The sequence below is a fragment of the Semicossyphus pulcher genome, unplaced genomic scaffold (assembly GCF_022749685.1).
Source record: "Semicossyphus pulcher isolate SPU_LCO1_2020_fin unplaced genomic scaffold, fSemPul1.0.p SCAF_13, whole genome shotgun sequence".
Classification (NCBI taxonomy): Eukaryota; Metazoa; Chordata; class Actinopteri; order Labriformes; family Labridae; genus Semicossyphus; species Semicossyphus pulcher.
This window is the reverse complement of record NW_027211637.1, coordinates 4,882,808-4,907,250: the sequence shown is the minus strand read 5'-3', so window position 1 is coordinate 4,907,250 and position 24,443 is coordinate 4,882,808. Positions and strand designations below refer to the sequence as shown.

The 24,443-nt window shown below is 39.7% G+C and overlaps 2 protein-coding genes across 2 annotated transcripts in view; one reads left to right on the top strand and one right to left on the bottom strand.

Annotated features, from left to right (window-relative positions):
• Positions 1-8,255, bottom strand: part of itchb (itchy E3 ubiquitin protein ligase b) — a 31,599-nt gene extending 23,344 nt beyond the window's left edge. The window contains exons 1-3 of the mRNA XM_069659822.1: positions 8,125-8,255; positions 1,496-1,587; positions 951-1,092 (exon numbers count right to left, since the gene is read on the bottom strand). Of these exons, the coding sequence (XP_069515923.1) occupies positions 951-1,092; positions 1,496-1,565 (212 nt within the window). The 5' untranslated portion in view covers positions 1,566-1,587; positions 8,125-8,255. The remainder of the gene's footprint in view (positions 1-950; positions 1,093-1,495; positions 1,588-8,124) is intronic.
• A 2,277-nt stretch (positions 8,256-10,532) lies between these two features.
• Positions 10,533-24,443, top strand: part of calcrl2 (calcitonin receptor-like 2) — a 35,095-nt gene continuing 21,184 nt past the window's right edge. Inside the window, exon 1 of the mRNA XM_069659929.1 lies at positions 10,533-10,611. Within this exon, the coding sequence (XP_069516030.1) occupies positions 10,562-10,611 (50 nt within the window). The 5' untranslated portion in view covers positions 10,533-10,561. The remainder of the gene's footprint in view (positions 10,612-24,443) is intronic.

Sequence of the window (24,443 nt, the reverse complement as noted above, 5' to 3'; positions counted from 1 at the left end):
TGCTCTTGAAGTACTGCAGCAGTGAAAGATCTTGTAAGGGTGGAGGAAGATTGAGCAGGTGTAGCAGACAAAACCCCATCGATTTGTTCTGTTGCTATTATGGTTGCTTTTGGACTTTTAAAAGTGAAAATATCCAATTCTCTTTTCTTTCCCTACACCACATCTTTAAAAAGAACGTTTTATGTTAGGTAACACACTTATAAAGATTTTCATTCATTGAACTCACACATTAAAGGAATGCTGTAATAACTTTTGCTACATGACGTTTTGTATTGTTTTCACATTTACATTTTACACTTGGCCATGATATTTAGGGGCTTGATGGCCCAAGGGTTGAAAGATATTTGCTTTTATCTCTGGGTAGTGATTACTGTGTGCTGTGTGCTTTTCTGTGTTTCAATTGTAAACAAATACAACATTAATAAGAAAGTGAAAGTTACTGACGAAACTGCTACTAGTCTTCCTTTGACCTTCCTTCAATATTTCTTTTACTGCGTCAATAATGTTAAATAATCCAAAGGACATGACTTTTAGTTTCCAGAACAGTCTGTAATAAAAAAAAATCAGCAAAAACAACGAGAAAAAAATGCTGAAACTTCCTTTTAAAAGCTTCTCGTTGGAGTTTTTTTGAGCTTCCTGGAATACCAGATGGATGACATTTACCACAACAGGGTGACTAACAACTAGGGTCAGATCTCTATCAACGCTCAGGAAATTGTCCTGTAGATGTTTCTGTGAATATTCAACATTAGAGTTCACTCTCCGTCTGATGCAGGACACCCCAGCTTGCAGGCAGCACAACAGACCAAACATTTGCAATTTAAATACTGTTTGACTGATTCAGTAAAATCCCTTTTTATGAGCAGGAACACAATAGTGAAGGGGGTTATGATCATAAATGTGACTAAATGTCATGTGGGTCTGGTAATCCCGGCAAGACTTTGACTCACACAGTGAGCGGCTGCTTCCATTTGGGGCTGTGGGTGTTGTTGCATTTCTCTGTTTTCTTGGACTGGCCGTCGACTGTCACTTCCACATACGGACTGGGACCAAACCAGTTTTTCTTGTTCTCTTTTAGCTTTGCTGATAGCACTGAAACAAGGAGATAGGGAGAGGAAACAGAGCAGAATACAAGTCAATCACACTGGTGAAGAAAGAAGAGGAGAAAGACGACAGCAATTCAGGAACAAGGACAAACTGCATTCAACTGATATTTTTAAACAAAAAGCAGAACAGGGGACTGCAATGACATCTGAAATAACAAAAACACAGTAACATAAAAGTAAACAGTAAAATGTAAAAAATGAATGAGACTTTCTTTACAGCAGACATCTTGACTTCTCCGTAGAAACATATTTACTTCCTTGTTTTACATAAACAGACCTGTTATTATGGAACAGTAGTCACCTGACTTGAAAGGTCAAATGAGAAAAGTGAAAACCCCGTGAGTAAAAGAAAGAGCCTCTGTTCGTCTTAAAAAAGCCTGAAGACTCACCGATGATTTGTAGCTGTGCCTTCATAGGGTAACCATTGGAGGTGCCCGACCTGGTGACTCCACTGGCCATGACATAGGGCTGGGATTAAAGCCTGCAGCACAGACAACACATCATTAGTCTGGTGACAAATTGGCTTCTAATTAGCTTCTGCTGCCTCCCATTTGCAGGACACATAAGGCCATTCAGGCCTTGTTCAGACTGTGAGCCCAAATCATTTTTTGGTATATCCAGATTGTATTTAGATTGATTTTAAGACGTCTGGATGGCAAATAAACACATCAAATGGGACAAACCTGATTCGTCTGCAGTCTGAACACAGTCTAGGATCAACTTGATTTAGGCCACAGTGAGGAAGACCATAGCCCTTTTTACACTGCTGTTCCACCTGAGCGCCCTAAGCACGCTCCGCCGTCAAGCAGCCTTTGCAATTTTACATTGGACCAAGCAACGTCGACATTAAGCCGCCCCAGAGTGTGTTTTTACACTGCGTCCCGGCGTTGTGTAAGCAAAATGTGTGCTAGGTGTAAACAAACACACACAAGGGATTGTTTCGCTCTGCCAGCTCCGCTGTTTACACAGACGCTGTTTCACCGCTGGCTCAGAGGCAGCACAACTTCTCCCCACCATTTCGCCTCCGTGCATTTTACATAGAATACGGAACGTGACAGAGGCGTAATAATCCCGCCTTAAATTGGCAGTGTAAATAGGGCTTGTGTTTGTGTGTCTACGTAAGGATACTGTATGTGTCTGTTTCTATGTAGGGCCTGTAAATTGACTTGAGCCCACTATCAAAAAATGAACTGTGCTCTTTTGGGGCTTTAGATTAAATCTTCAGGAATGTAAGTGTAAAAAAAGCTGAAGATCGACAACATAATTATGTATTGTTTTTCCGACTCCGTGCGTTTAGCATAAGAGTCATAATAATCCCACCTTGAACTGGCAGAGCATAAGGGGCTTAAAATGGAAATCTCCCACTTCTATTAACAGGTAAAAACAAAATAACATACTGTAACACCAAAAAGTACATGTTTTTCAAATCACCCCACCTAAAAGCTCAGAGACTTATATGAAATAGTTAAAGAACATTATTGCTTAGATAGTTTCTACTGTATTTGTTTTAATAACCACCCATTTTCCATGAAGTACTAGAATGAACAGTTCAGAGTTCAACATGCATTTAATACTAACTGCTTAATAATCGGTCAGTCACTTTACAGGCTGACAAAGCAGCTGTCTCTTACTATTACCGACATGAACAACATAAAATTATGGTCTTTGTTGCCTCTAAGCTACCGTGTGCACACTTCACATATGTACGCTTGTTTTGCCTCTACTTATGTCATTTGACTGAGGAAAAACTATTTCTTTTGTTCCAGCTTGAAGCACAAAAATTAAGCAGTTTTTTCGAGTTTTATTCACAGTTAAAATACAGTTAACCTGGCCTCCATTATACCCTATGTTGTACAATATAACTCATATGGCATTTACATTTTTTTTATATGACATCTCTTTCCTTTTTGTGAAAGTCAAATGCACTTAGTGCAAGTTGTTTCTGACAAAAGGGTCTGCCAAATAAATGTGATATTATTCTGTAGCATCAACATTAATAGAGAGTCTACAGTTATATATATTGTGTCCCCTACTTGGAATATATCCTTAATAAACTGTTCCAGTTACTTGTCAGATTTACATGTGAAACACAACATTATTGAGGCTGCCTTTCATGAGAAAAGAGACCAACAGATAAAGTAACGCATGAACTCTGTGGATCCGTCTTTATAACCTTTCCAGCAGTGACAGGGAAAAGTCAGTGTTGTTTTAACAGAGATCCTTTCTGTTGTAAAAATGTTTTACGAGGTACTCCCACTTAGCGGTCTTATCTGCCTCTGAGTTTTCTAATTTATCTGTGTGAGGAGGGGAAAGATAAGAGCTTCTCAAAGGAAGGGAAGAGGATGCTTTCCTTAAGGTCTCTGCAAAGCGAGGGTCACACTGACCGACAAGCTGACCTGCACACTTGGAGGAGATTTCTACCACAACCGACCACTTTAAACTGACTCCTAAATTCAACCTGAACTTATATTCCTGCTCTGAAGGTCGAATACACCCGACTGCAAACAGAGCCACTAAACTATTTACACAACTGTCAACAAATAAACACATTAAGGGTGTACCTAGATGTTATTGTGAACAAATACTTCCTTTTAGGAATGCACAGATGCATCGGCTGAACATCGGAATTGGCCGATATCTGCCGTGTTGACAGACATCGGCCCATCGGCAAATAAGGTGGCATGCGCCGATGGCAGTAGCCGATGTGTTTATTATTTAACTGCTTTAATTGTCAGTAAATTTAATTGTAACATAAAAGTATTTATGTTTAGAAAGATTTTTTGACATTTGAAAAATGTTTGTACGGTGACCAGGTGATTCTAAAACAGGCTAAAGAAGCTTTTCAGGCAGTTATTTTTTGAAAAAGATTGGGAATTGAGATATTGGGAATTTGCAAGATTTAATTCATGCTTTCTCAAAGAGTGCGATAAAGGCCTAAATAAAACATTTTTTTTAATATATAAAGTTAATTTTTGTTTCTTATACAGACGAAGGCATTAAAGGATAACATCGGGATTTTTCAACCTAGACCCTATTTTCCCATGTGTTTGTGTGTAAGTGACTAGTGGAGACAACAATTATTGAAATCGATTCAGTATTAAGGTAGGGAGCACCGGCCGGCAGCCGCGAAATGAGTTACAATATAACTAAACGGGGCACCGGGCATACGCCAATATACAGCGACTAAAAGCGCTTGTTTTTGCTACTGACAGGCTCAGATCGTTATAATAAGTGTCTGACAACACTGTGGCAGCCATGCTACTTTACCTTATGCTCTCTGTTGTTGTCTGTAACCAAACCTCGCTCACGGAGAAGTCTCGCGCTGAAATCTCGTGCGAGACTGTAGTTGTTGCAGGAAGAAGGAGAGAGGAGTGAGAGAAGACGAAGAGGGAGAGGTGCCGTTTGTTGTGTTGGAGTACAGAAAGCGTTGCTCAGTGCTATCTAAAAGATTGTCATGGCTGAAGATCATCTCTCCCTCTTCGTCTTCTCTCACTCCTCTCTCCTTCTTCCTGCAACAACCATGGGGAATGATCATTTTTTCATCATTGTTCTCATTTACACTGAAAAATATGAATTAGTGATTATGGTGTGATTTTTGCAGGGATCGGTACCAAGCAAAGATATTGATACTATTGATACTAATGTATGATGTGTAGGCCAGAACGTCTCTGCAACACAATATTTAAAGTAAAATGTTTTTTTAACTGACATTTCACCCTTACAAAATATTGCGCCTCCTGCGATTTGAAAATTGCGATTACTTGTTCAGCCCTAGCTGAGACCAAGACCTGATGTTTATACTTTCAGTTTCAGATCACTGAAACATTTCACTAAATCCTCTGTAGTTGTAAGAGAAATATAATTTTGCTACAGCGCTAAATGCTTTAAGGGGATAATTTACTCTTCAAAACACCTGTTATGTAATATTTAGTTTGCTTGACAGAAAAAAAAACAGGCTTGTCAACAGATGGGAACTCCTAAAATACAATGCACTGTGATCCTTCCTAGAATCTGGTCTACTACCTTGACGCGTCGCTGAATAATTCATGCTGCTCAGTCTGTCTTGTCCAGCGTGCACATGGTAGAGCAGGAGAAACTGACGAGCTTCTGGGTAAACTTTCCCTTCGGCTTCTGCTTTAGTCTCTGTCAATAATTAATTGCAACTGCTGACTTTGCAGCCTCACAAGCTGTCCAACAGAGTCTCATATATGGAAGTATTGGCTGACGATTAAATTCTCCAGTGATGCCTTAGATCTCTTAACTAGCTGAAAAACATCATCCACACAGAGGCCTGTAAATTGTGTTTGGTGATGCTGTGAGGCATTTCAAATTGAATTTAAGCGCTCAAATTACACTTTCAAGCAACATTTCCTCGGCCATAGAGCTCTTAGGAACGTTCTTTACGGGTTTTGTGCATCAGAACAGCCCACTTTACACATCCCCTAAACATGAATCTCTAAAAGATCAGCAAACCTCACAAACCTCTCTCAACAGATATCGGATGAAACTGTATTCTCTAGACTGTGATTGGACTTCAATCTTAGCTTATGTTGACACCATGGCTGAGCATGAATAACCGATAACTGTCTGCTTCTTATAGCCGATAGCAATAAGACAAACGATGATATGAAACACTTTAAAAAGAACTTCATAACCTGTAGTTTATGCACACTTGAGAGTAAGGAAGGCTAAGATGTAGAGGGCAATGATGGATAATTTAACATACTACAGCTTATTTATTTATTTAGAACCTTTATTTAAACTTGAAGATTCAGCTAGGTTGACCTCATTTACAGCGACGTCGAGTGACAGACAAGTCAAAAGCAATTACACAATCATGTATTGCAAGAAACAATCATGTCGTCTTCCTCTGAAGCTGTAAAAAACGTTAACACCAGCGATAACATGTTGTCACAGTATTGTTAATCTCTATTTACAGATTCTACATAGAAATGTAGAATCTGTAGGCAGGGACGTGCATTTCTGGGACGGTAAGTGTTCTGGTTTCCCTTTGTACTATGCTTGTAGTCGGAGTAATATTGACCAATCACCTGTGATGTGACCATCACATGTTCACCGTTGTCCCCAGAGGCTATATCATCATGAGACTATAGCTGATGGGATCCGAGATTGCAGTATTGTTTGCAGTATTGTTAACAATTAAGTCAGAGGGTGCTCTGCAGGAGAAATTATTCATGGCTCTGTTTCCTATTGATTTAAGCATATTTTTCTGCAGTACGGTGTTTGAAAAATAGTTATTAAAAGGTGTTAATTTAGGTACAACATGTTAGCCAATATCAATACATCCAAATAATTTTGACAGGCAAATATTGGGTCAAAACTTTATCGCCATGATGTATACAGTGCATCCCTTTTTGTGTGTATTTTTCAAATAAACCATAATAACATATATGCTATTAATTACAAAAATAATTTATATGAACAATTATTAGGTCTCTGACAAAATCAAACATCTTGTCGTAAAGGTCAGGAGACCATGTTAGGGATATTGTCATGGATTATTAAAAGTCAAAACTTTTCCCAGAGACGGACCACCCAAGAAAACAAACAGGAGAACAGCACCCAGCGTCCCTCTTCACTCACCAGACAACTGTGACAGACAAGGACACAAACCAACACCGCCAACCTTGCCAAGTAGACGACTAACAACTGTGACAAATGCATCATTGTCTTCTCTCTTCTTTGCTTATCTGTTTCTCCCACATAACTTACAATTACACAAGGAGACAGAACTATGTGCTCAGAACAGCTGCTGCAGAACACTGGAAGGCAGGAAATGTTGTCCTTGACAGCAATGATACAGACATTTAGCCATTGTGCTAGTATCAGCAAAATATTTCTTACAACTGGTTCACTCGATTTTACTTTAAAGGGGCCATATCTTTTGAATGGACATTCTTATATGTTGCATGGGTTTCACATTTTTGGGTGTTTATTGTTCACAGTGAAAAAGTGAAAACTGCATAATTTTGTGTTTTTCCACAATTAATTTTTTTTTTTTAAAAGTAGCCGCTGAAATGGGCAACGGTGTGGGTAACCTTTCAAGCTGTCTGAAGAAGAGCATCAGCTAAAAAACGTTACCCACCCATGGTGGCAGTTAAATAAAAACTACTTGGGAGCATGATCCAGTGTGTAGACTCTAATTTTCCCTTGATTATTATTATTATCATTTAGAAAAAAATCCATTATAGTTCCTATGCTAATAATTATATTGGTTGTAAAAAAAAATATGAATAGAAACTACTTAATGTATACATTCAAGTGTACTAAAAGGAAATCACGAATACAAATTCAATTTTGAATTCAGACACTATTTTGAAACTATTAATTAGAATGAAAAATGGAATAGTAATTAACACTTTTGAAACATGTAAAGCCTTAAATAACTGTCGGTAATGTCTAATGTTTTTAGACCTACATGACCCCTAAGTAAATCAATGTATAGTCTGTCTTTCTCTTAGCATGTGTTTTAATGTTTAATTTAAGAAATAATTGTATAAAGTGAAAAAGACTTAGTGACAATTATTTTAAAGAAAAGGAAAAACAACTTTCTTCGCTATCAAGCCTGTGTCATTAGCCTATAAATTATTGACACCGATCACCTGTGAGTAATCTTTGTCCCTCTGCATTCCATCTCTGTTATGCTGAGCTATCAAATGTAGGTAATATAAAGATTACATAATTTAATTTAACTGGATAGCGAGCTAACTCGGTTAGCCTCACAGTAAGGAACAGTATGTACTGAATATCTAATAAACAGCACAGTTTACAGTGTATATATTTACAGTGGCGGTGTGCTCACAGGAGTTGCTCAGTACGTGTTGAACGTCAGCTGGCCAACACTTCTGACAGCCTGCTGCCATCCCAGCCAAGCTAACTAACTACTAGCCTACTAGCTCGTGTCATCATCATGGCTGGCTGGAAATCCCAAAGTCCAGCGGCAATGAAAAACAAACCCCACCGATCAGAAATGTAGAAAATGGCGTCTATCACATACCCGAGTCCGAAGGGAGGCTGTAAAAACCAAACTGGAAACACTGCAGTGAATCCTTAGCCCTCGGTGAGCAGGATGTTTGGGTTTCAGTCGGGGCTTCACTTCAAGGAAGAAGAAACTTCCACCATCTTCGTAAGCTCACGTCACGTCACGTGACCGAAACAAGGTGGGGCGCACGCTTCTGCCCATCTGCGCTTTGATTGGACCCGAGGTTTATATGGCTGGACCAATGGAAGGTCAGTAAACATGATGATGCGTTTAAGTTCCCTGTTGCAACCATGTCAATGAAAAAGGTTAAAAAAAGCATGAATGAATCCTACAGAAAATGTTTTTACGGGCCTGACGTCATTGTGGTGAAATGGAATGGATTATAGAAGGGATTCAGACAGCCTCTCTGAAAAGAATAAAATATTCTAAATATTAAAATGACGCCTGACGCCTCTGTGCTGTTGGTGTGGTTATATTGATGACTAAAGTAGCGTACATTTCAATAGTATGCTGTTTTCATATTGTGATATTGTTTTTCCTAAACTTGATAAACTTGTACTAGACTATATAGTTCATTTATAGTGTTATTGGGCTATGATGAAAGCTTCTTGCTTAAAAGTGCAGCAGTTATAGGCTGAAATACAATTGCATTGCATGCATAATGCAACAAAATCTCAATAAATCAGATTAACATCATAAACTTCATTTATTCTATTATGTAAAATATATATAAAAGCAGATTCTCTCTATTTTCCAATATTACTTTTACTGAACACTTAAATACACATGTGGCCACAGCAGGCAATGAACAGATTCCAAGCAGATTGTGAGCATTTGGATGCTTCTTTCTTGTTTTATTATCTCAAAGCCTCAATAAACAATTGAACACACATGAATAGTTACACAGTTGGTAAGTAGGACTTGGCTAAACACGTGTATTGCAATTTTGATTACTGTTTGATTGTTTGTTTTGTTTGGTTTTTGTGTTGTAATTGTGACATTGTGTAACAGTATATCCTATATACTATCTGTTTTTATTGAGTGTGCTATGGATCTTATTTCTTTTTCCTTAATAAAATGAATACTTTTATTATGAGACATAAAGACATGATTTTTACTGTTTTGAAAAATATGGCCCCAAACTCACCTGCCACAAAGTAGAAACAGCAGATGGCAGTGTTGTACTAAACAGCAACACTGTGGTCTGCTGCTGTAGTGTAAATTAGTTATTCTCTCTTACCTCAGGATATTGATAGCTTTCTTATTATCCCAAAATAAAATAATTAAACTAAACTAATATTTCTTTTTTTAATTAACAAAAAAAAACCAGAGGAAAAACATGATGATACCAGAGGTTAACGCTTACTGTCAAAATAAAAGCTTCAAACGTGACGCTTGGAAATGAAGTACAGCAGGCTATTTCAATAAATAAGATATAATCGCTGTCTTATTATACTTCTTTACATCAACAATCACGTTCTGTCTTGCCTTCAGCAAAAGTTGTGAATCCAATCCAAACTGGTGGACACTTTTCAGGTCAGGAGCTCGAAAAAACTGTTCATGAAATGGTGTGAAAATCAGATAGCCAATTATTTTCAATTATTTTTGTATTTATGTTACAATGTTACAATTTCATTTAGCAGACGCTTTTGTCAAAAGCGACGTACATCTGATTTATGTCTTCCTTTGTGTTTGATGAGGCTTCAGGCTTATTGTAAAGAATGTAAAGTAAAAGTAAAAGCAAATTGGACAATTGGCCTGGTTACATAAGCATTGTTTTAGATAATGAGTGTAAAGTATAGCCTAAATGTGTTTCTCTAGTTGACTAGCTTTGCTCCTAACGTTACTTTTGTTTGATCAAGAAAGAGAGGGGTTTTTTTCCTTTCCTTTTTTTTTATATTATTAATTGACATAGTTTGATCAGGTTAAGGTTTTAAGGGCGTTTTGAGAATAGAGAAAGAAATATAGAGGCAAAATAATCAAGTTGAAATGTTGAGAATTAATTTAACTCATAAGAAAAAGAAATATTTAATGGAAAATTGCTATAAAAAGGAGGGCGATTTTTCTTATTTTAATTGTTTTGCAAATGTTGAGAATAAAGTGAAAAATGTTCAAAAAACGGTTGAAATACCATTTCCGGAACAAAGTCGAAAATCTGAAATGGAAAAAAAGTCTTCCTCCTCTGATAATAATATTGAGAGCTGACTTTATTCTCATCACTTTGACTTTATCATCTACATTTGACTTTAATACTTCTCCATAAAGTTTAATGACCTTATTGTCCCTTAATAAAAATTGCGATGTGTAGGATGTTTTATTTTGAAAGTCAAAACAGGAAGATGTATTTAAATGCTGCCGTTCCCCGCCTGACTGCTGAAGCTGTAGTGGTCGCGGTTGGTCAGTGTTGACAGAAGAGCAGCATGAGACCCTTCTCTGCTCGGATCATGAAAGCATGGGGATATTTGGAGGAAAAAACAGTTTGACAGCTTCCTCAAAGAAAAGGTAAACAACGACTCTCTTTTTTTCCGCTCAAAAGCAGGTAAGATAATTACTTTGAAGAGTCCAGGTGTCACTTATTTCGGTGTTTTATGAGGCTTCAATTGTATGTGGTCGTGTAAGATGTGTCTTTACAACTCAGGATGCGAAGCAGTTTTACCCTGATGAAAAAGTTAATTCAAAAGTAAATTAAACTTAAAATGGTTTTACTTGTTTATCACCAGAAGTGAATTAAGTAACATCATGGGGATTTTAAATCGCAGGAAAGGACAAAGAATAGGAGCATGTTTACTTTGTCAAACCATATTAAAGTCACTGTAAATTAACCGTTGACGTAAACAGAGTGTAAAAGTTTCTATAGCATGATTAAAAGTGTATATTATTTTTGCATGGGGTTGTAGAGTATCATTGAGGATGAAAGCAGGTTGAGGGGAAGGTCACACCCTCAGCTGGCTGGTTGCCTGCTTCTACAGTTGCAATTCTGAGTACCATATGAATAGAAATAGAAATAGAAATAGAATAGAGTTGAACAGAGTGACGCTGCGATTATCTTCACTAATGTGAAACACAACAGATGGCAGATGAGTCCTTGGTCAACATAAGGGAGCCTGTCATAAGTCAACAGTGTAATAAGTGAATGATGTGTGACAGTAAAGCTGGAGGAAATTGCAGTTATTTAGTCATTTACTGGAAGCTGATGGTGTTCCTGTCCAATTTAGAGCTCTGAGACTCGATTCAGTTATAGCCAGCTTCTTACACAGCAGCGTTTTAAAGCATTTGTATTTTAGTTTTGGTTTTAGCTGAGGTGCAGTTACGATATTAAACCTAAAAAATAAAAATGTTAACATGAGCAATCAAAAAGAAGCGAAAACATCACTTTCAAAGCCTAATGAAGATGATTAACTAACACGGCAAAGTAAACAAAGGACTTTGATTACAGTGACTGAATTTCCATTTGGCATTCAGTCAATTTTAAAAGCAGCACCAGAAAGTAAAACAATGAAGGCTCCATGCAAGGTAGTATATACTGTATAAAGAATGCTACCTTGAACCTTGTTACCAGCAGTCTGACAAGTGCTTTGTTTTTTACTCTTTGCATTTGCAAAATTTGCATTTGCCCTTGGTGATTTTCATTCATTTTTACATGCAGAATAGCAACCACCTGCAAAAACCTGCAGACTTGCAGGAGTTGCTTTGCAAGTCTTTGCAAAAGTTGTTTCTGTGACTTGTTGATATAGAAAAGGAGTGCACTGTGCTGTTTATATGTGTATGTATTGTGTTATTCCTTAGTTGTCACTCTCTGTAATAGACTGACACTCGATAATGTTATTGTAATACCATCCTAAGCCTCGTAGCTGCCTCTGCAAAATTTGCAAGGCAGCTTTTATTTTACCAGCAGAGGCTATTTCCAAGTCTGCTTTGTATGTTTCTTTCCGTATTTGGCTCCATTTCAGCTGAGTGTCTTCAGGAACACCCTTTACCCCTCTGCCTAGTGCTGCCAAGTTGTAATCCTCACACCTAAGACATCGATCTCAGAGCAGCTCCGTACTTGACTTAAACCCTGCGTCTGCCCGTGGGAAACTTTCACCCCCATCCCACCAGTGGTCCAGTGTGTCTTTGACTGGAACAGCCTGCTCTTGCCACGCAGCTATCAGTGTATTAATAGTCGCTCTGGCTGCTTCTTTAGTCCCTACCCCCCACCTCGCTCTCCACTCATCCTCCCTTTCATAACACAAACAAGCCAACATGCCCCCCGTGAAAAAACGTGGTTATTTTAGGCTCAGTGGGAGATAACTCACACTGATAGATGCAGGGGTGCAGGAGCTGTAGTTAGAGCAAAGGTTTCCTTTCGTTTTGCATGACAAGAAATGAACCCTCTCAAATGTTTGAACAACACCAACTTCTCTATTCTGTTAAATTTATGCTGTAAGGCTTTAAAAAAATCTAACTTGTTGCTCCTTTTAAAGGAGCAATGTGTAAGATTTAGTGGCATCTCATGGTGATGTTGCAGGTGATGCAGGTGCAGGATGCGGGTGATGAGTTGTTTATTTATTAGACTAAAGAAGCAAAGAGAGCTTGTGGAACGTATTAAACGCTTGCACATCTCCAGTGTGAAAGCAAGTGACAAACACGCCAGTCTTCTCACCACTACCGCTGCCATTTTCTTTGCAGTAAAAGCCAACAACCATCCTGACTGTAATATACAGGTTACCACCAATCAATCTATCAGAGCAATGTATGACAAACCCTGAACAAGCTGACAAGCCAGGAAACATCACGTCGAGCCAAACCGCTGTCTACGAGGACTAAATAATACTAGATTTTCACTCATAAAAAAGCTTGAGCACAGACTTATTGGTTAGTCTGTTGCTACAAGTAACCGTAAAGTAAGCCATATTATTTGTCGGATATTTTCACATTAAAAAATCCTCAAAAGTCACTTACAGCACAGCTCAGAGGTGAACTTCAGTGACTGGAATTAGCTGAGGTGACACCTTGCAGACAGCTTGCTGCATCCACAAGTAGCCAAGTCCTTGTTCATGTCTAACTTAAAGCCATAATATAATTTAAACAATGTATGTATAGAAATGAGCTAGAGACACCAAACTGTTTTGTACCAGACTGTTAACATGTTGAATTTAGTTGTTAAGTTAGGCATTAGAATTGAAGTCCTACCATGGAAAATACCATGCTTTTGGAGCCAGCCTCCAGTGGCCACTCAGGGAACTGCAGTTTTTGGCACTTCTGTGTTGACATCAACTCAGTTTGGTTTGTCCATTCTGGGCTTCTGAAGAAACATGGCAGTGCAACATGGCGTCAGTGTTTTTTTTTCCTATGGTTCAACATAGTCCTACCATACTGTGCTGTGACTTGGCTAGGATGCCAATAGGCCAAACACCATCCAGGAGAAAGCTGTTCCTGTCCCCATGAGTAAACCATTGTTAACAATGACTTAATATTTTAACCCAACCCTTTTGGCCTCCTTCGCATCAAAAGGAGCCAGTTGAGGTGGTTCAGTCATCTGATTAGGATGTCTTCCCGGCGCCTCCCTTTGGAGGTTTTCCGAGTAGTTCAACTGGGAGGAGGCCCTGGGGCCGACCTGGAGCTTGCTTATATCCCGTCTGGCCTGGGAACGCTTTGGATTCCCCTAGGAGGAGCTGAAAAATTGTTGCTGGGGAGAGGGACGTTAGCCTGCTCACACCGCGATCTGGCCCCGGATAAGCGGAAGATATTGGATGGATTGATGGAGGTTGCAGTTTGGTTTCATTTAGGTTAACACTTGGTTCAGTTTAGGAAGAGATGCTAGTTGAGTTAAAACAACAAATCTCCTGTACCACTGGGTAGAAGACGCTTGTTGGCTGTGAAAACAAACTTTGGGCTAATCAGCACCAGCCAATCACATCACAGTTGAGCAGGATGAATATGAGGTCCAGAGGATTAGACTGGCTCCTTAAAGCGCTTGTTCTGAGGTAACAAAACACGGTGATACTGATTTCAGATGATTACCAAATGAAAACATACCGATGACTTTAAAAGTCCACTTCTGCCAATAACTCTGCCTACAGTGGACCTTTAAGGGATTAATGACTGCTTCAACAGTGGGATCTTGTTGACGAAAGGTTTAATTTGCATCCCATTTTTTTTAACTTAAGAATGTGGGGGGTTTTGTTGAGAAAGGCATTACGTCGTTTGTTTATTGTCAGGATTGTAAGGAAAGACCTCAGTGGGATGAACTAAGAAATAGGATGAAGAAAGATTAAGAGCAGATGCAGTGTCAGGCTGACCATATCTTAGAGCTGTGTCAGGGTGTGCTCACTCCCACACTGATTGATAGGTGGGGGAGAACACTCAGACTGGCATGGTTAATGTTGTGCCGATCTTATTTTCCCTCCCTGTAGCCTACGGGCATCTGCAGCCAGCTGATATAGAGGAGAGCTTGCTTTTTAGTTCAGGAGGAGTTTGGGAGATGTGGGGGCGATCATTATCATGGTTTGACCATCGTGTCCAGGGAGCAATGCCTCTATTCTCTCTCCTGCAGTACTTTTATTGCCCAAGAGACATGAAAACACAAGCAGAAATTTAAACGACATGACATGGCAAAGCTCCAAGCCATAGGAGCTATTTTTGGTTCCAGCTATGGGAAAATAACCAAGTCCTTAATCACTCATAGGAAAGTTTTGTTGCTGTGAATCCCGGTGCTGCTGGCTCTCCTTGGCGATTTACTGGATCAGACAGAGTTAAGAGCCCACTTTTTAAAGAACTCAAGGCCTGAAACGCTGGACTTTAACACCGGGGACAGGAGATGTGCAGTGTTTCAGAGTTGAAGAAGCAGAGCCCCAGAACCATGTGCAAAAACTTTATTGAGTTCAGAACAACTTATTCTCCAGGCACATGAATGAACGTCTCTTTAATGTGAGACTGCATTCGAAACATTTGTTCCTTGAAGGCGCAGTGCACCCCTTGTAATTCAGTTATCCCCTGCCTGCAGGTTCAAGTAGCCAGTTTCACCTGTAATTGAACCTCCTTGTGGTTGTTGCATAACAGGATCTTGTGTTGACTGGTGTTTGGCTCTCACTGTGCTACATACTTGGTTAGCAAAGTTTGTGCGTGTGTGTTTCATTTGAAAGTAGCTGCACTAAAGGATGCATCCTCCCCTTTGTCAATATTTTGTATTGAATCAATTTGAATGTGCATTAATTTAGATGCATTAACCCTGCTGAGGAACCCACAGAGAGTTATTTCCCAACACAAGAAGTGATGGTAATTTCTGACCTACTTTGGCTTATTGGATTGGTTTTTGCAGACATTTAATGTGATCTCATGGCTCTTATTACTCTCATTTCCAGCAGCACCAGGCGGATGGTGTTGAGGAAAACGTAGCAAACATTAGAAGGCTTATTATCAAACCCCTGTTCATCAGAAAGCCAGAAGCAAGCTCTTAAGATTTTCTTTCATCATTAAAAAGAAGTGGCACTGCTGCTGTGTTTCTGATGATGACATTAGGAAAGGTGTCCATAAACTTTTATTATCCAGCAGACAATCCCCACAAACATTTCCTCTAATGCTTTGATTTGCTGGCGTTTTGAGGTGAGAAGGTACGGCTGCATTTCGACTTCTCTCTCGCTTGTTTCCTTCATCGCACAACTGCCTCTGCAGCCTTTGTGTACGGGGGTTTAAGTGTTGGGAAGGAAGGAAATGATTGTTCATTCAAAGACAGTAATGGTGAGAGGTAAGAAAAAAATAATGGACTGATCTGAGAGTAAATCTTCTTTGATGGAAGAGCGAAGAATTTATCCACATGAACTCCACTGACTGGTTGAAGGTAGCGCATGATAGATGGTGATTGACAGATGGTTAACTCAATCTCCTGTATTTTTTGAAGTGCCTCCTCTTTCCAAATTCTTTTAAAGTACGACTTCTCAGATAGTTCTGTGTAACAAACTATTCGGCGCATCAGGTAAAGCAGAAGTCTTATTTGCACGGTAATTTCACGTCACACCTTGTATGCTGTTACTGTATATTTTTTGTATATTTAAGAAATGAAAGATAAGAGAGGTAGTGTCCGACCTTTCTTTTTGTTGTTGATGCTGTACTGCTGAATGGTTGGGCTGCAACTAACGACTCTTTTGATAGTTAAAACGATTACTCGACTAATTGAATAATTAATTGCACAATTTCTTAATGGCTCTTATTCAGTATCAGCTTTTAAATTTAGTTGGAGGTTCTTTGAAGCATGTGCTAACTAACAATAAAGACAATAAATATGAGTTCTTCATTCAAAAAATATGTCTTTTAAAAAACGTTGCTGTTGATTTGCCTCCTACTGATACAAAAGATGAACAAAAAAATTCAAACCGAGGACAGACAAAGTGCTGATGTTAACAATAAATCAAGCAAGAACAGAAGTCCAACGTGCCTTCTCTTCAAAGATGCACTTTACAAATCCTGCAGGCGATAATTTTCTTTGCAGCATTGAGGGTGAAATGCCTTCAGACTTTAGAAGTTTAAGGACGCGATGATGTTGCATCGGCCGCGACTATTTTGCAATGCTTCATTTACCTGTAGCTTCCCGGTCGCTGTTTTGCATGTGCAACTCTCAGAAGAGATAGTTAGGATGACCAAAGGATCAAATTGTCCTCTTTAGAAAACATTCCTTAGAACTAATCATATTTTGTAAATCAATAAGATGATTGGTCTAGATCTGCTCTTTTTGTAAAGTGTCTTGAGATAACTTTGGTTATGATTTGGCGCTATACAAATAAAATTTGATGGATTGATCCATTATCTATACCGCTTATCCTGTTCAGGGTCATGGGTGGGCTGGAGCCTTTCCCAGTTATCTTTGGGTGAGAGGCGGGGTTACACCCTGGACTGATCGGCAGTCAAACACAGGGCTGACACACAGACAGACAACCTTTCACGCTCACATTCTCACCTACAGGCAATTTAGGGTCACCACTGAACCCAACCAGCATGCCTTTGGACTGTGGTAGGAAGCCAGAGAGAACCAACGCATGCAGGGGGAGAACATGCACACTCCACACAGAAAGGACCCCTATGTCCAAACCATTTTCAAACTTCTAGCTGTGAGGCGACAGCGCCAACCACTGCACCACCTTTGCACCACCTTTGATTTGATTAATAGGTCATGACCTTTGAATTTCAATTTTTGGACACTTTGGACACACACTGAATTGACTAATGGAAAAAATAATCGGTAGTTGGAGGATATTCTGTAACTTCCTGACCTTTCAGTGTCTGTCAGAGACTCTGTGTTTTCATATAAAAAGGCTGTGAGGATGTTATTTGTGTCCCCTCACTATGAAGGTCCCTTCCATGTCCCTTTGTTTATGCGTAACAATGGCTTATTTTTAACCTGTTGGCCTGTTTAGAAGTGGAGAGGGAGGAGGAAGTGGTTGCAGGATGACAGAGGATGATAATAGCAGCCTCCTCAGCCTCTATCCTTCCTCTGTCCTCCCTCACACACACACACACACACACACACACACACACATACACACACACACACACTCCTGGGGTTTGTGTTACTTCTTTGTGGTTCTTTAGATCCCCGCTGGAATACAAACCCATATAAATGATAATGTGTGAGAAGATGTACGCGGACATGAAGCAACAGGCGCATACACTCCCCTCGCTCCTGCAGCCACAAGGAGAAGCTCTGACAGGGTTAGGGTTAGTTTGACAGTTTGACCTTTGATCCCGATCACCATTTTGGCTTACCCATGATTAAAAAATGGATTGACGGCGATATCTGCATTTAAAATGCGCGCTCTCCCTGAACTAACATCCACTCCCCCAGGGGGCCATCTAGAGGTTTTTGGCTTCACTTTTGGGGGAGCTGGCATGTCATGAGCGCTTACTTTGCAGCGGCAGTTTAGAGTGGAAGAGTAAACAACAGAGAGCGGTGTTTTGGTTCAATGAGTGACCTTGTTAACTGGCTTCTCTCAGCTGAATGCGTTTGTGGTTTCCGTAGTTACAGCAGCTGTTGAAAACAAGTGACTCTATATATAACGCGTCTCCATCTGCTCCCATTGTACGAAATTGATGCGAAAATAGCCCCTGTGATAGGTGCTGCCATCTTGTGATGGTGACGTCAGATGGAGCCGGAGACTGCGCAGTAGAGATCGGCGAGTGAAGCGGCCGTAGCCACTTCTGCACCCAAACACACTTAACATACCGAAAAAACAGCAAGGATCCTGCACGCCGGCATGTTTAACAGCAGAATAGCTTCCCTGTGTTAGTCTGTGGTTAACGTTCACAGGTATGGAAACTTCAATGACTGTAGTGATTGTTTTTGTTACATTTCCATTCGTGGATCGTCCTCTACTCTACTCACCTGGAACTGATTGGCTGCAGGAGCCGAATTTGTCAACAGAGCTGTCAATCATCATTTTGACAGCATCAAATAACTAATTAAAAATAAACTTGTCGGAAAAAAATGAACACTTCGACGTGAATCACCATGTTAATAACTAGCTATAATGACAGAAACCATGTATGAGAAAAATTTATCGGCCGTGTATTTTGATTTTATAGTTTGACTCATGTCCCATCTGTTAACATGGAGGAGGCAGGCTTTATGAGCTATACTGCAGCCAGTCAGCAGGGGGAGCCGGAAATGTTTTGGCTTCACTTTTAGGGAGCTGTCATGTCGTCCATCTTTTTATACAGTCTATGATTGAAAACAGGAAGAGAATACGTAGCTGTCCTCGTGAATGCCTCTTTCTTGTTTATCATTACGATCTCAACATATTCTTATGTTACGTCTTTGAAGGGTTGTTTGTGCAAACGTGTCATGTATAGGCTACTGACGCTCAGTCATGTTTTGAACGCTGCTTGTTGTTACACTAAAACAGGAAGAGAGCAAGTCACTCGTTAAATCTAAACAACGGTCCCCCGAAACTGCTCGTCGGGTTTGGAGTGAGTGATGTTAAGCAAGAAAGAATAATATGCAAAGAGTGCATGAAACCTGTGTCTGCGTCGCAAAGCAACACAACTAACTTGTTCAACCAGCTGAAAAAACAGCACAAAGTGCTTCATGATCAGTGTTTGAAGGTCAAGAATCGCTACTCTCTGTCCTTGTCTGGCATCAAGTCAGACATCCGTAACAGTGACACTGTTTAGCGCGAAACCCCCAACTCCCAAAGACACACTGAAATTACTGATGCAATTGCAATCCTCTAGAAGATGCACTTCATTCAGGTAAATGAGCCAGAATGAAGCACAAAATGGAAGTGAAAGCGTTGCTCTGTTTATTTATATGTGAAAGTACAATAATAGAAATGTTGTTCCTAAAATTAATAAATACTAAACTTTTACTCTACATTGTTTTACTCCACAACACTTATTTTATTCCTAGTTGCTGGTTAGTTTTTCTTTTAGCCAAACTCTTCCAAATTAATCATCCTGCACCCCCCCAGGTTTCTGACCCTTGACCTGACCCCCAGGAAGCGGACCACTGGAGATTACTTTATCTAAAGCAGACGAACTAGCTCCACCTCGACCTGCCACATCAGTAAAATGCTACTTAAACACTGTGGCATCAAAATAATGAATCCACTAATGTCAAAATGTAATGTATGAGTGAGAGGAGACATTTTTCTGCAGAAGAATCCAAACAAATCCATACAAATGTTCATATTTGCCATTTGCACAAGTCCACTTCATATTACACTTTATTTATAGAACACCTTCCATACAGGGAATGCAGCTCAAAGGGCTTTACATGGTGAAAATACATGCAAGGATTGCTTTGCATTAAAACAGACAGAATGCAACAGGGATAGATTGCTTTGATAACAATACGATGAGAAGTAAAACCTGATAAAGTAAGAATAAGATTCATAATTAATGCATAACACAATATATAAAACCCACTGTTTAACAATATTGATGAGGGTGACAATTACAATACAAGGAATGCAAAAAAATCATGGATGAGCAAAAAGAAAAACAGGAAATAAATATACCTCAGTGTTTTGAACTGTTGGTTGGACAAACCAATTTATTTGAACACATCCCCTTGGAATCTATAAGATAAGATAAACTTTCAATTTAAACATTTTCAATGTTAACAGCAGCAAATAAGGAAAAAGAAGCACACGATGCACGATAAAAATGAAACTGTTCTGAAACATTTCCAGTTATCCTGAATAATACAGTGCACACAGTGCACAAGATGGTTGGACAGAATGTTTTTGTTTCTTTGTTTGTTTTTTTAATGTATTGTATATAACATCACATAACTTATTTTTAGTTTGTGTGTGTGTTTTTACTGATCGACTGGGAGCAGGCTTGGTTGAACAGTCTGACTGCAGCAGGAAGGAAGGACTCTCCTTCACACACCCCGGGTGAAGCAGCCTGTCCCTGAAGGAGCTGCCCAGTGCTGTAACTGCACCATGCAGGGGGTGGGAGATGTTCTCCATGAGAGATGATACCTTTGCCATCATCCTCCTGTCTCGCTCCACCTCCACAGGGTCGAGGGGGCTCCCCATAACAGACTGGCCTTCTTCACCAGCTTGTTTAGTCTCTTCCTATCTGCAGCCTGTCTTCCATAAAAGATGGCTGCTGCCACCACAGAGTCATAGAAGGTCCTCAGGAGAGCTCCCTGCACTCCAAAGGACCTGAGTCTGCTCTGGCCTTTCTTATAAAGGGCATTGGTGTGATATGTCTAGTCCAGTTTATTGTTCAGGTGAACACCCAGGTACCTGCAGGAGTCCACAGTCACAATTATGTCTGCAGATTAAATCAAATAAAAAGTTACATTAGTTTCAACCCTTGTTCATCATATTGGGTTTGCACTGAAATTAGTATTATACAAGTGTGTTCATTGCATCACCATGAGCAGTTTTAAAGAGCCTTAACATCATACGTAGCACAGTTTCTTATTATTGGTCAGCTCTGGAGTGGAGAGGCTGTGTGTGTTTGTTCCCGCTGCTCCTCCCTGCTGTTGTTACTTTACCTTATCTCTGTCAAACACTCCATCTGCAGGAAAACACTCTGGGATGGTTTCATTTGTTTAGGCTAAGTCTCTTATCTTAAAAAAACATAATGTGGTTATAACAGTATATTTACAATCGGCTATTTGCTCTTAAACCTGTTTTATTTATACTGCACTTTTTACATTCAGTCTTTCAACCCAGTCTTTTGCTTTGTACTCCTCATAGCATGTGTTTTATCTGTGTGTCTGGATTTTGTCAAATGAAGTGCAACATTTTTCAAAGGCAATTTAATTCAATTAATTTGTCAGGACACGTTTCCATTTCACTCCCGCTAATATCAAAGTCCTTCAATCCTGCAACAGTACAAACCTGGGATGGCAAGACATGCATAAAAAACGTAATCTTTAATGAAACAGGACTTGTTTTAAATTACCGCTTCTCTTTCTGTATCTCAAGCCAAACGACCTCTGGGTCGGGCCAAAAACCTGCTGTACGTCACAGCAGCATCTGCAGTCCATTCCACTGCGTACCAGGGCCAATAAACCCAAATGTGGTGTAGCAAGAACGCAATATTTGGATTTCCCATCATTGCTGCTGATGACCCATTAACCCCATGAGAGCAGTATGACTCCCACAGTGAGGCTTAAGGATGAGGGGTATTATTCTCTTTAAGTATGATGTAAATGGACACCAAGGGTCTTTAAACACTGACTTTTTTCCCACCTTGGTAGATACTGAGCAAACATAGATGACAGGAGATATTTGAGCAGATACAGTGGTGGTTTTTTGTCTGTTCTCAGGTCGTCTATCTTGTGCAGAAAGGAGCGTCTGCAGCATGATTACCTGGAAAGACAGAGTCCTTCCTCTTGAGAGCTTATTCTTCTGTTGAAATGTGTTGAAACACCTACTCATCTTCTAAATGGAAATTTTACATCACTTGGATGTTGTCCAAAAGCATTTTGAGAAACAATTCACCAATTGATTTATAGGAAGATGCAGGTTGACAGAAAGTGGGCGTACAAGTGGCTCACCGGTAAATAGTGGTCATATTTCAACATTGGAAAGAGATGCGAAGGCGAAACCCCGAACAAACTAACTCATAGCCATTAAAATCTTTCCTTAAATCATTGATTCTGTTTCCCAATATGATGTCTGCTGGCAGGAGGTGCTTATATACGTCTGGTCATATCAGAGGGAGCTGCATTTCCACATTATTATAAAGCTACACATATTTGTTCATTGCATTTCCCCGCCCCTTTGTATTTAGTTTGTTAAGAAATCCGGTCTGAGACAAACAACCAATCAGGGATAGCTTCCCACCGAGACAAGGAGAGAGAGAGAGAGAGGAGAGATGCTGTTTATTATTGTAGTTATGATTCCTAGTGTGGACTACCTTTACCTCTGGGTGTTGGAGCTTAGTGCTACCATTAGCTGTTAGCGTAAGAGCTACCATTACCCGTCAAGAAGGAACAGGGTAACCTCTGCATCGCCTCTCTCTTCAGCCCCCTACACTCCCTCTCCTCTGATCCCTCTTTTTATTCAGGGCTCTCTATGTAGCTTTTTTTTCTCCTCCAAGGTCTTCCTTGGAGACACAACCTCTGCGTATGCACTTCTGACACAAGTCACGTGGAAGCCGGATGACACTAATTTGTAAAGTCGCTGTGATTGAGATGCACCACACAACGGCTGTGCGGCACACACCAGTTGCAAAGTGCACGTGCATGTTTGGTGTAGCGGAGTTATTCACAGAGGCAGAATGTTTTTCACATTGGAATGTTCATTGCTCATTGTTCATTGTTCGTTGCTTACTGACACTTTAATGGGCAAATATTATGGCCACAAGTAAAATATGGTCTTTATTTCTGTTCATCAAGAACACACTGTACTAAGAAAGGAGTTAAATTAAAATGGATGAAAACATGGCTAATCAATAAAACATAAAAAACATATTTGTTTTAGTGAAAAGCCGATGAATGATTAAGCACTGCTATTTTACTTCTGACATTGACTTGTCCTTTGATTATAAGGTGTGATGGAGACAGAGTGCAGTGCCTCAGACTCTGAAGGTCATGTCTTACTGGCCAATAAAATAACTGTAGCAGGCTAAAACATTAGATTTCAGCTTGTCAAATGATTATTTTACCACTGAATGTTACAGAAATAATTCCACTGAATGGTTGCGAGTAAAATACTTTGAAATGTAAAACGTACTTTTAGATTTAGTCAATAGGTAGAACATAGATCCAGCCTTTGCAGAGTTTAGCTGTTTGTCTGCCTGACTGTCAGCATCCACAGTTTTCTCAATCATCTTGCTGATGACGTTATCTGCATGAATCCACTTTTGTCCTTGAATAGATTCAGGTGTTTGCTTCAGATGTTCAGAATAAACGTAGTTCTGGGTTTTTCCACCCTGCATTTCTCTTTCGCTTGCAGATGAAAACACAGAGGTCTTCTTAATATAATGCAACACAAAGTAAACCGAGAGTAATGAATTGCTTTTCTCTTAGAGTGGGCGAGACTTTATTGCTCCCTGCCTCTATAAAAAACTTTCAGCTCAGGAGATGTGTTTGATTTCCTCAGTCTTGGAATGTTCTAAACATAAAGTAAAAGGACCCTGAAGCACAAACAAAAGCCTTTACAGTCTTTGTTTCTGCTGTGCGTGTCCCTCTTTGATCAACAAAACCTCTAGATGCTCTGGACTTCTGTCAAACAGATCTGTCAGATAAATTCCACAATTTTCATCATGTTTGCATTAATCCCTGCCTAATCTTAAGAGTCTTTTTATATTTGTGACTGTTTGCATCATTGTGATTGTTGTGCCTTTGTTGCTAGGTGTGTGATTTATGCATACAAAAGTAATTCATGTATCTCGTCCTTTGAGCGCTCTGCTTGCAAAGAGTCACAGCTGCAGCTCCTTCAGCTGTACTCGTGCGTCAGCAGCTGGCATTAGCTTTTACAGCAGGTTGTATTAGACAGAAGACATTTCCTGCAGGGTCTGATGTGGTTTTTTTTAAGGTTGATACTCAGGTTAATATTCTGATAATAAGCCGCCAATAAAACCTTTCTGCTTTCCTATATGTGCTGTACTCCGCGTAGGGTTGTTTCTGCAGCTGTTACCATACAAGTAATGTAGGCTCTCAGACGATCTAAACACTCTGCAGAAAGGCATCATGCCTCCTTTAAAGGAATACACTGAACCATCAGGAGATTTATCAACAGACACTAACAACTCCCCATGCTTTACTTCAACAGACACTATGTTAACTTGTAGTGTAAACCCTTTTCACTCTTTGTAACTACATAATGCTCTGTTTGAAAAAACATTGGGTTGAACTCACGACTGACAGATAAAAAGTTAGTTGCAGCATGTAGAAG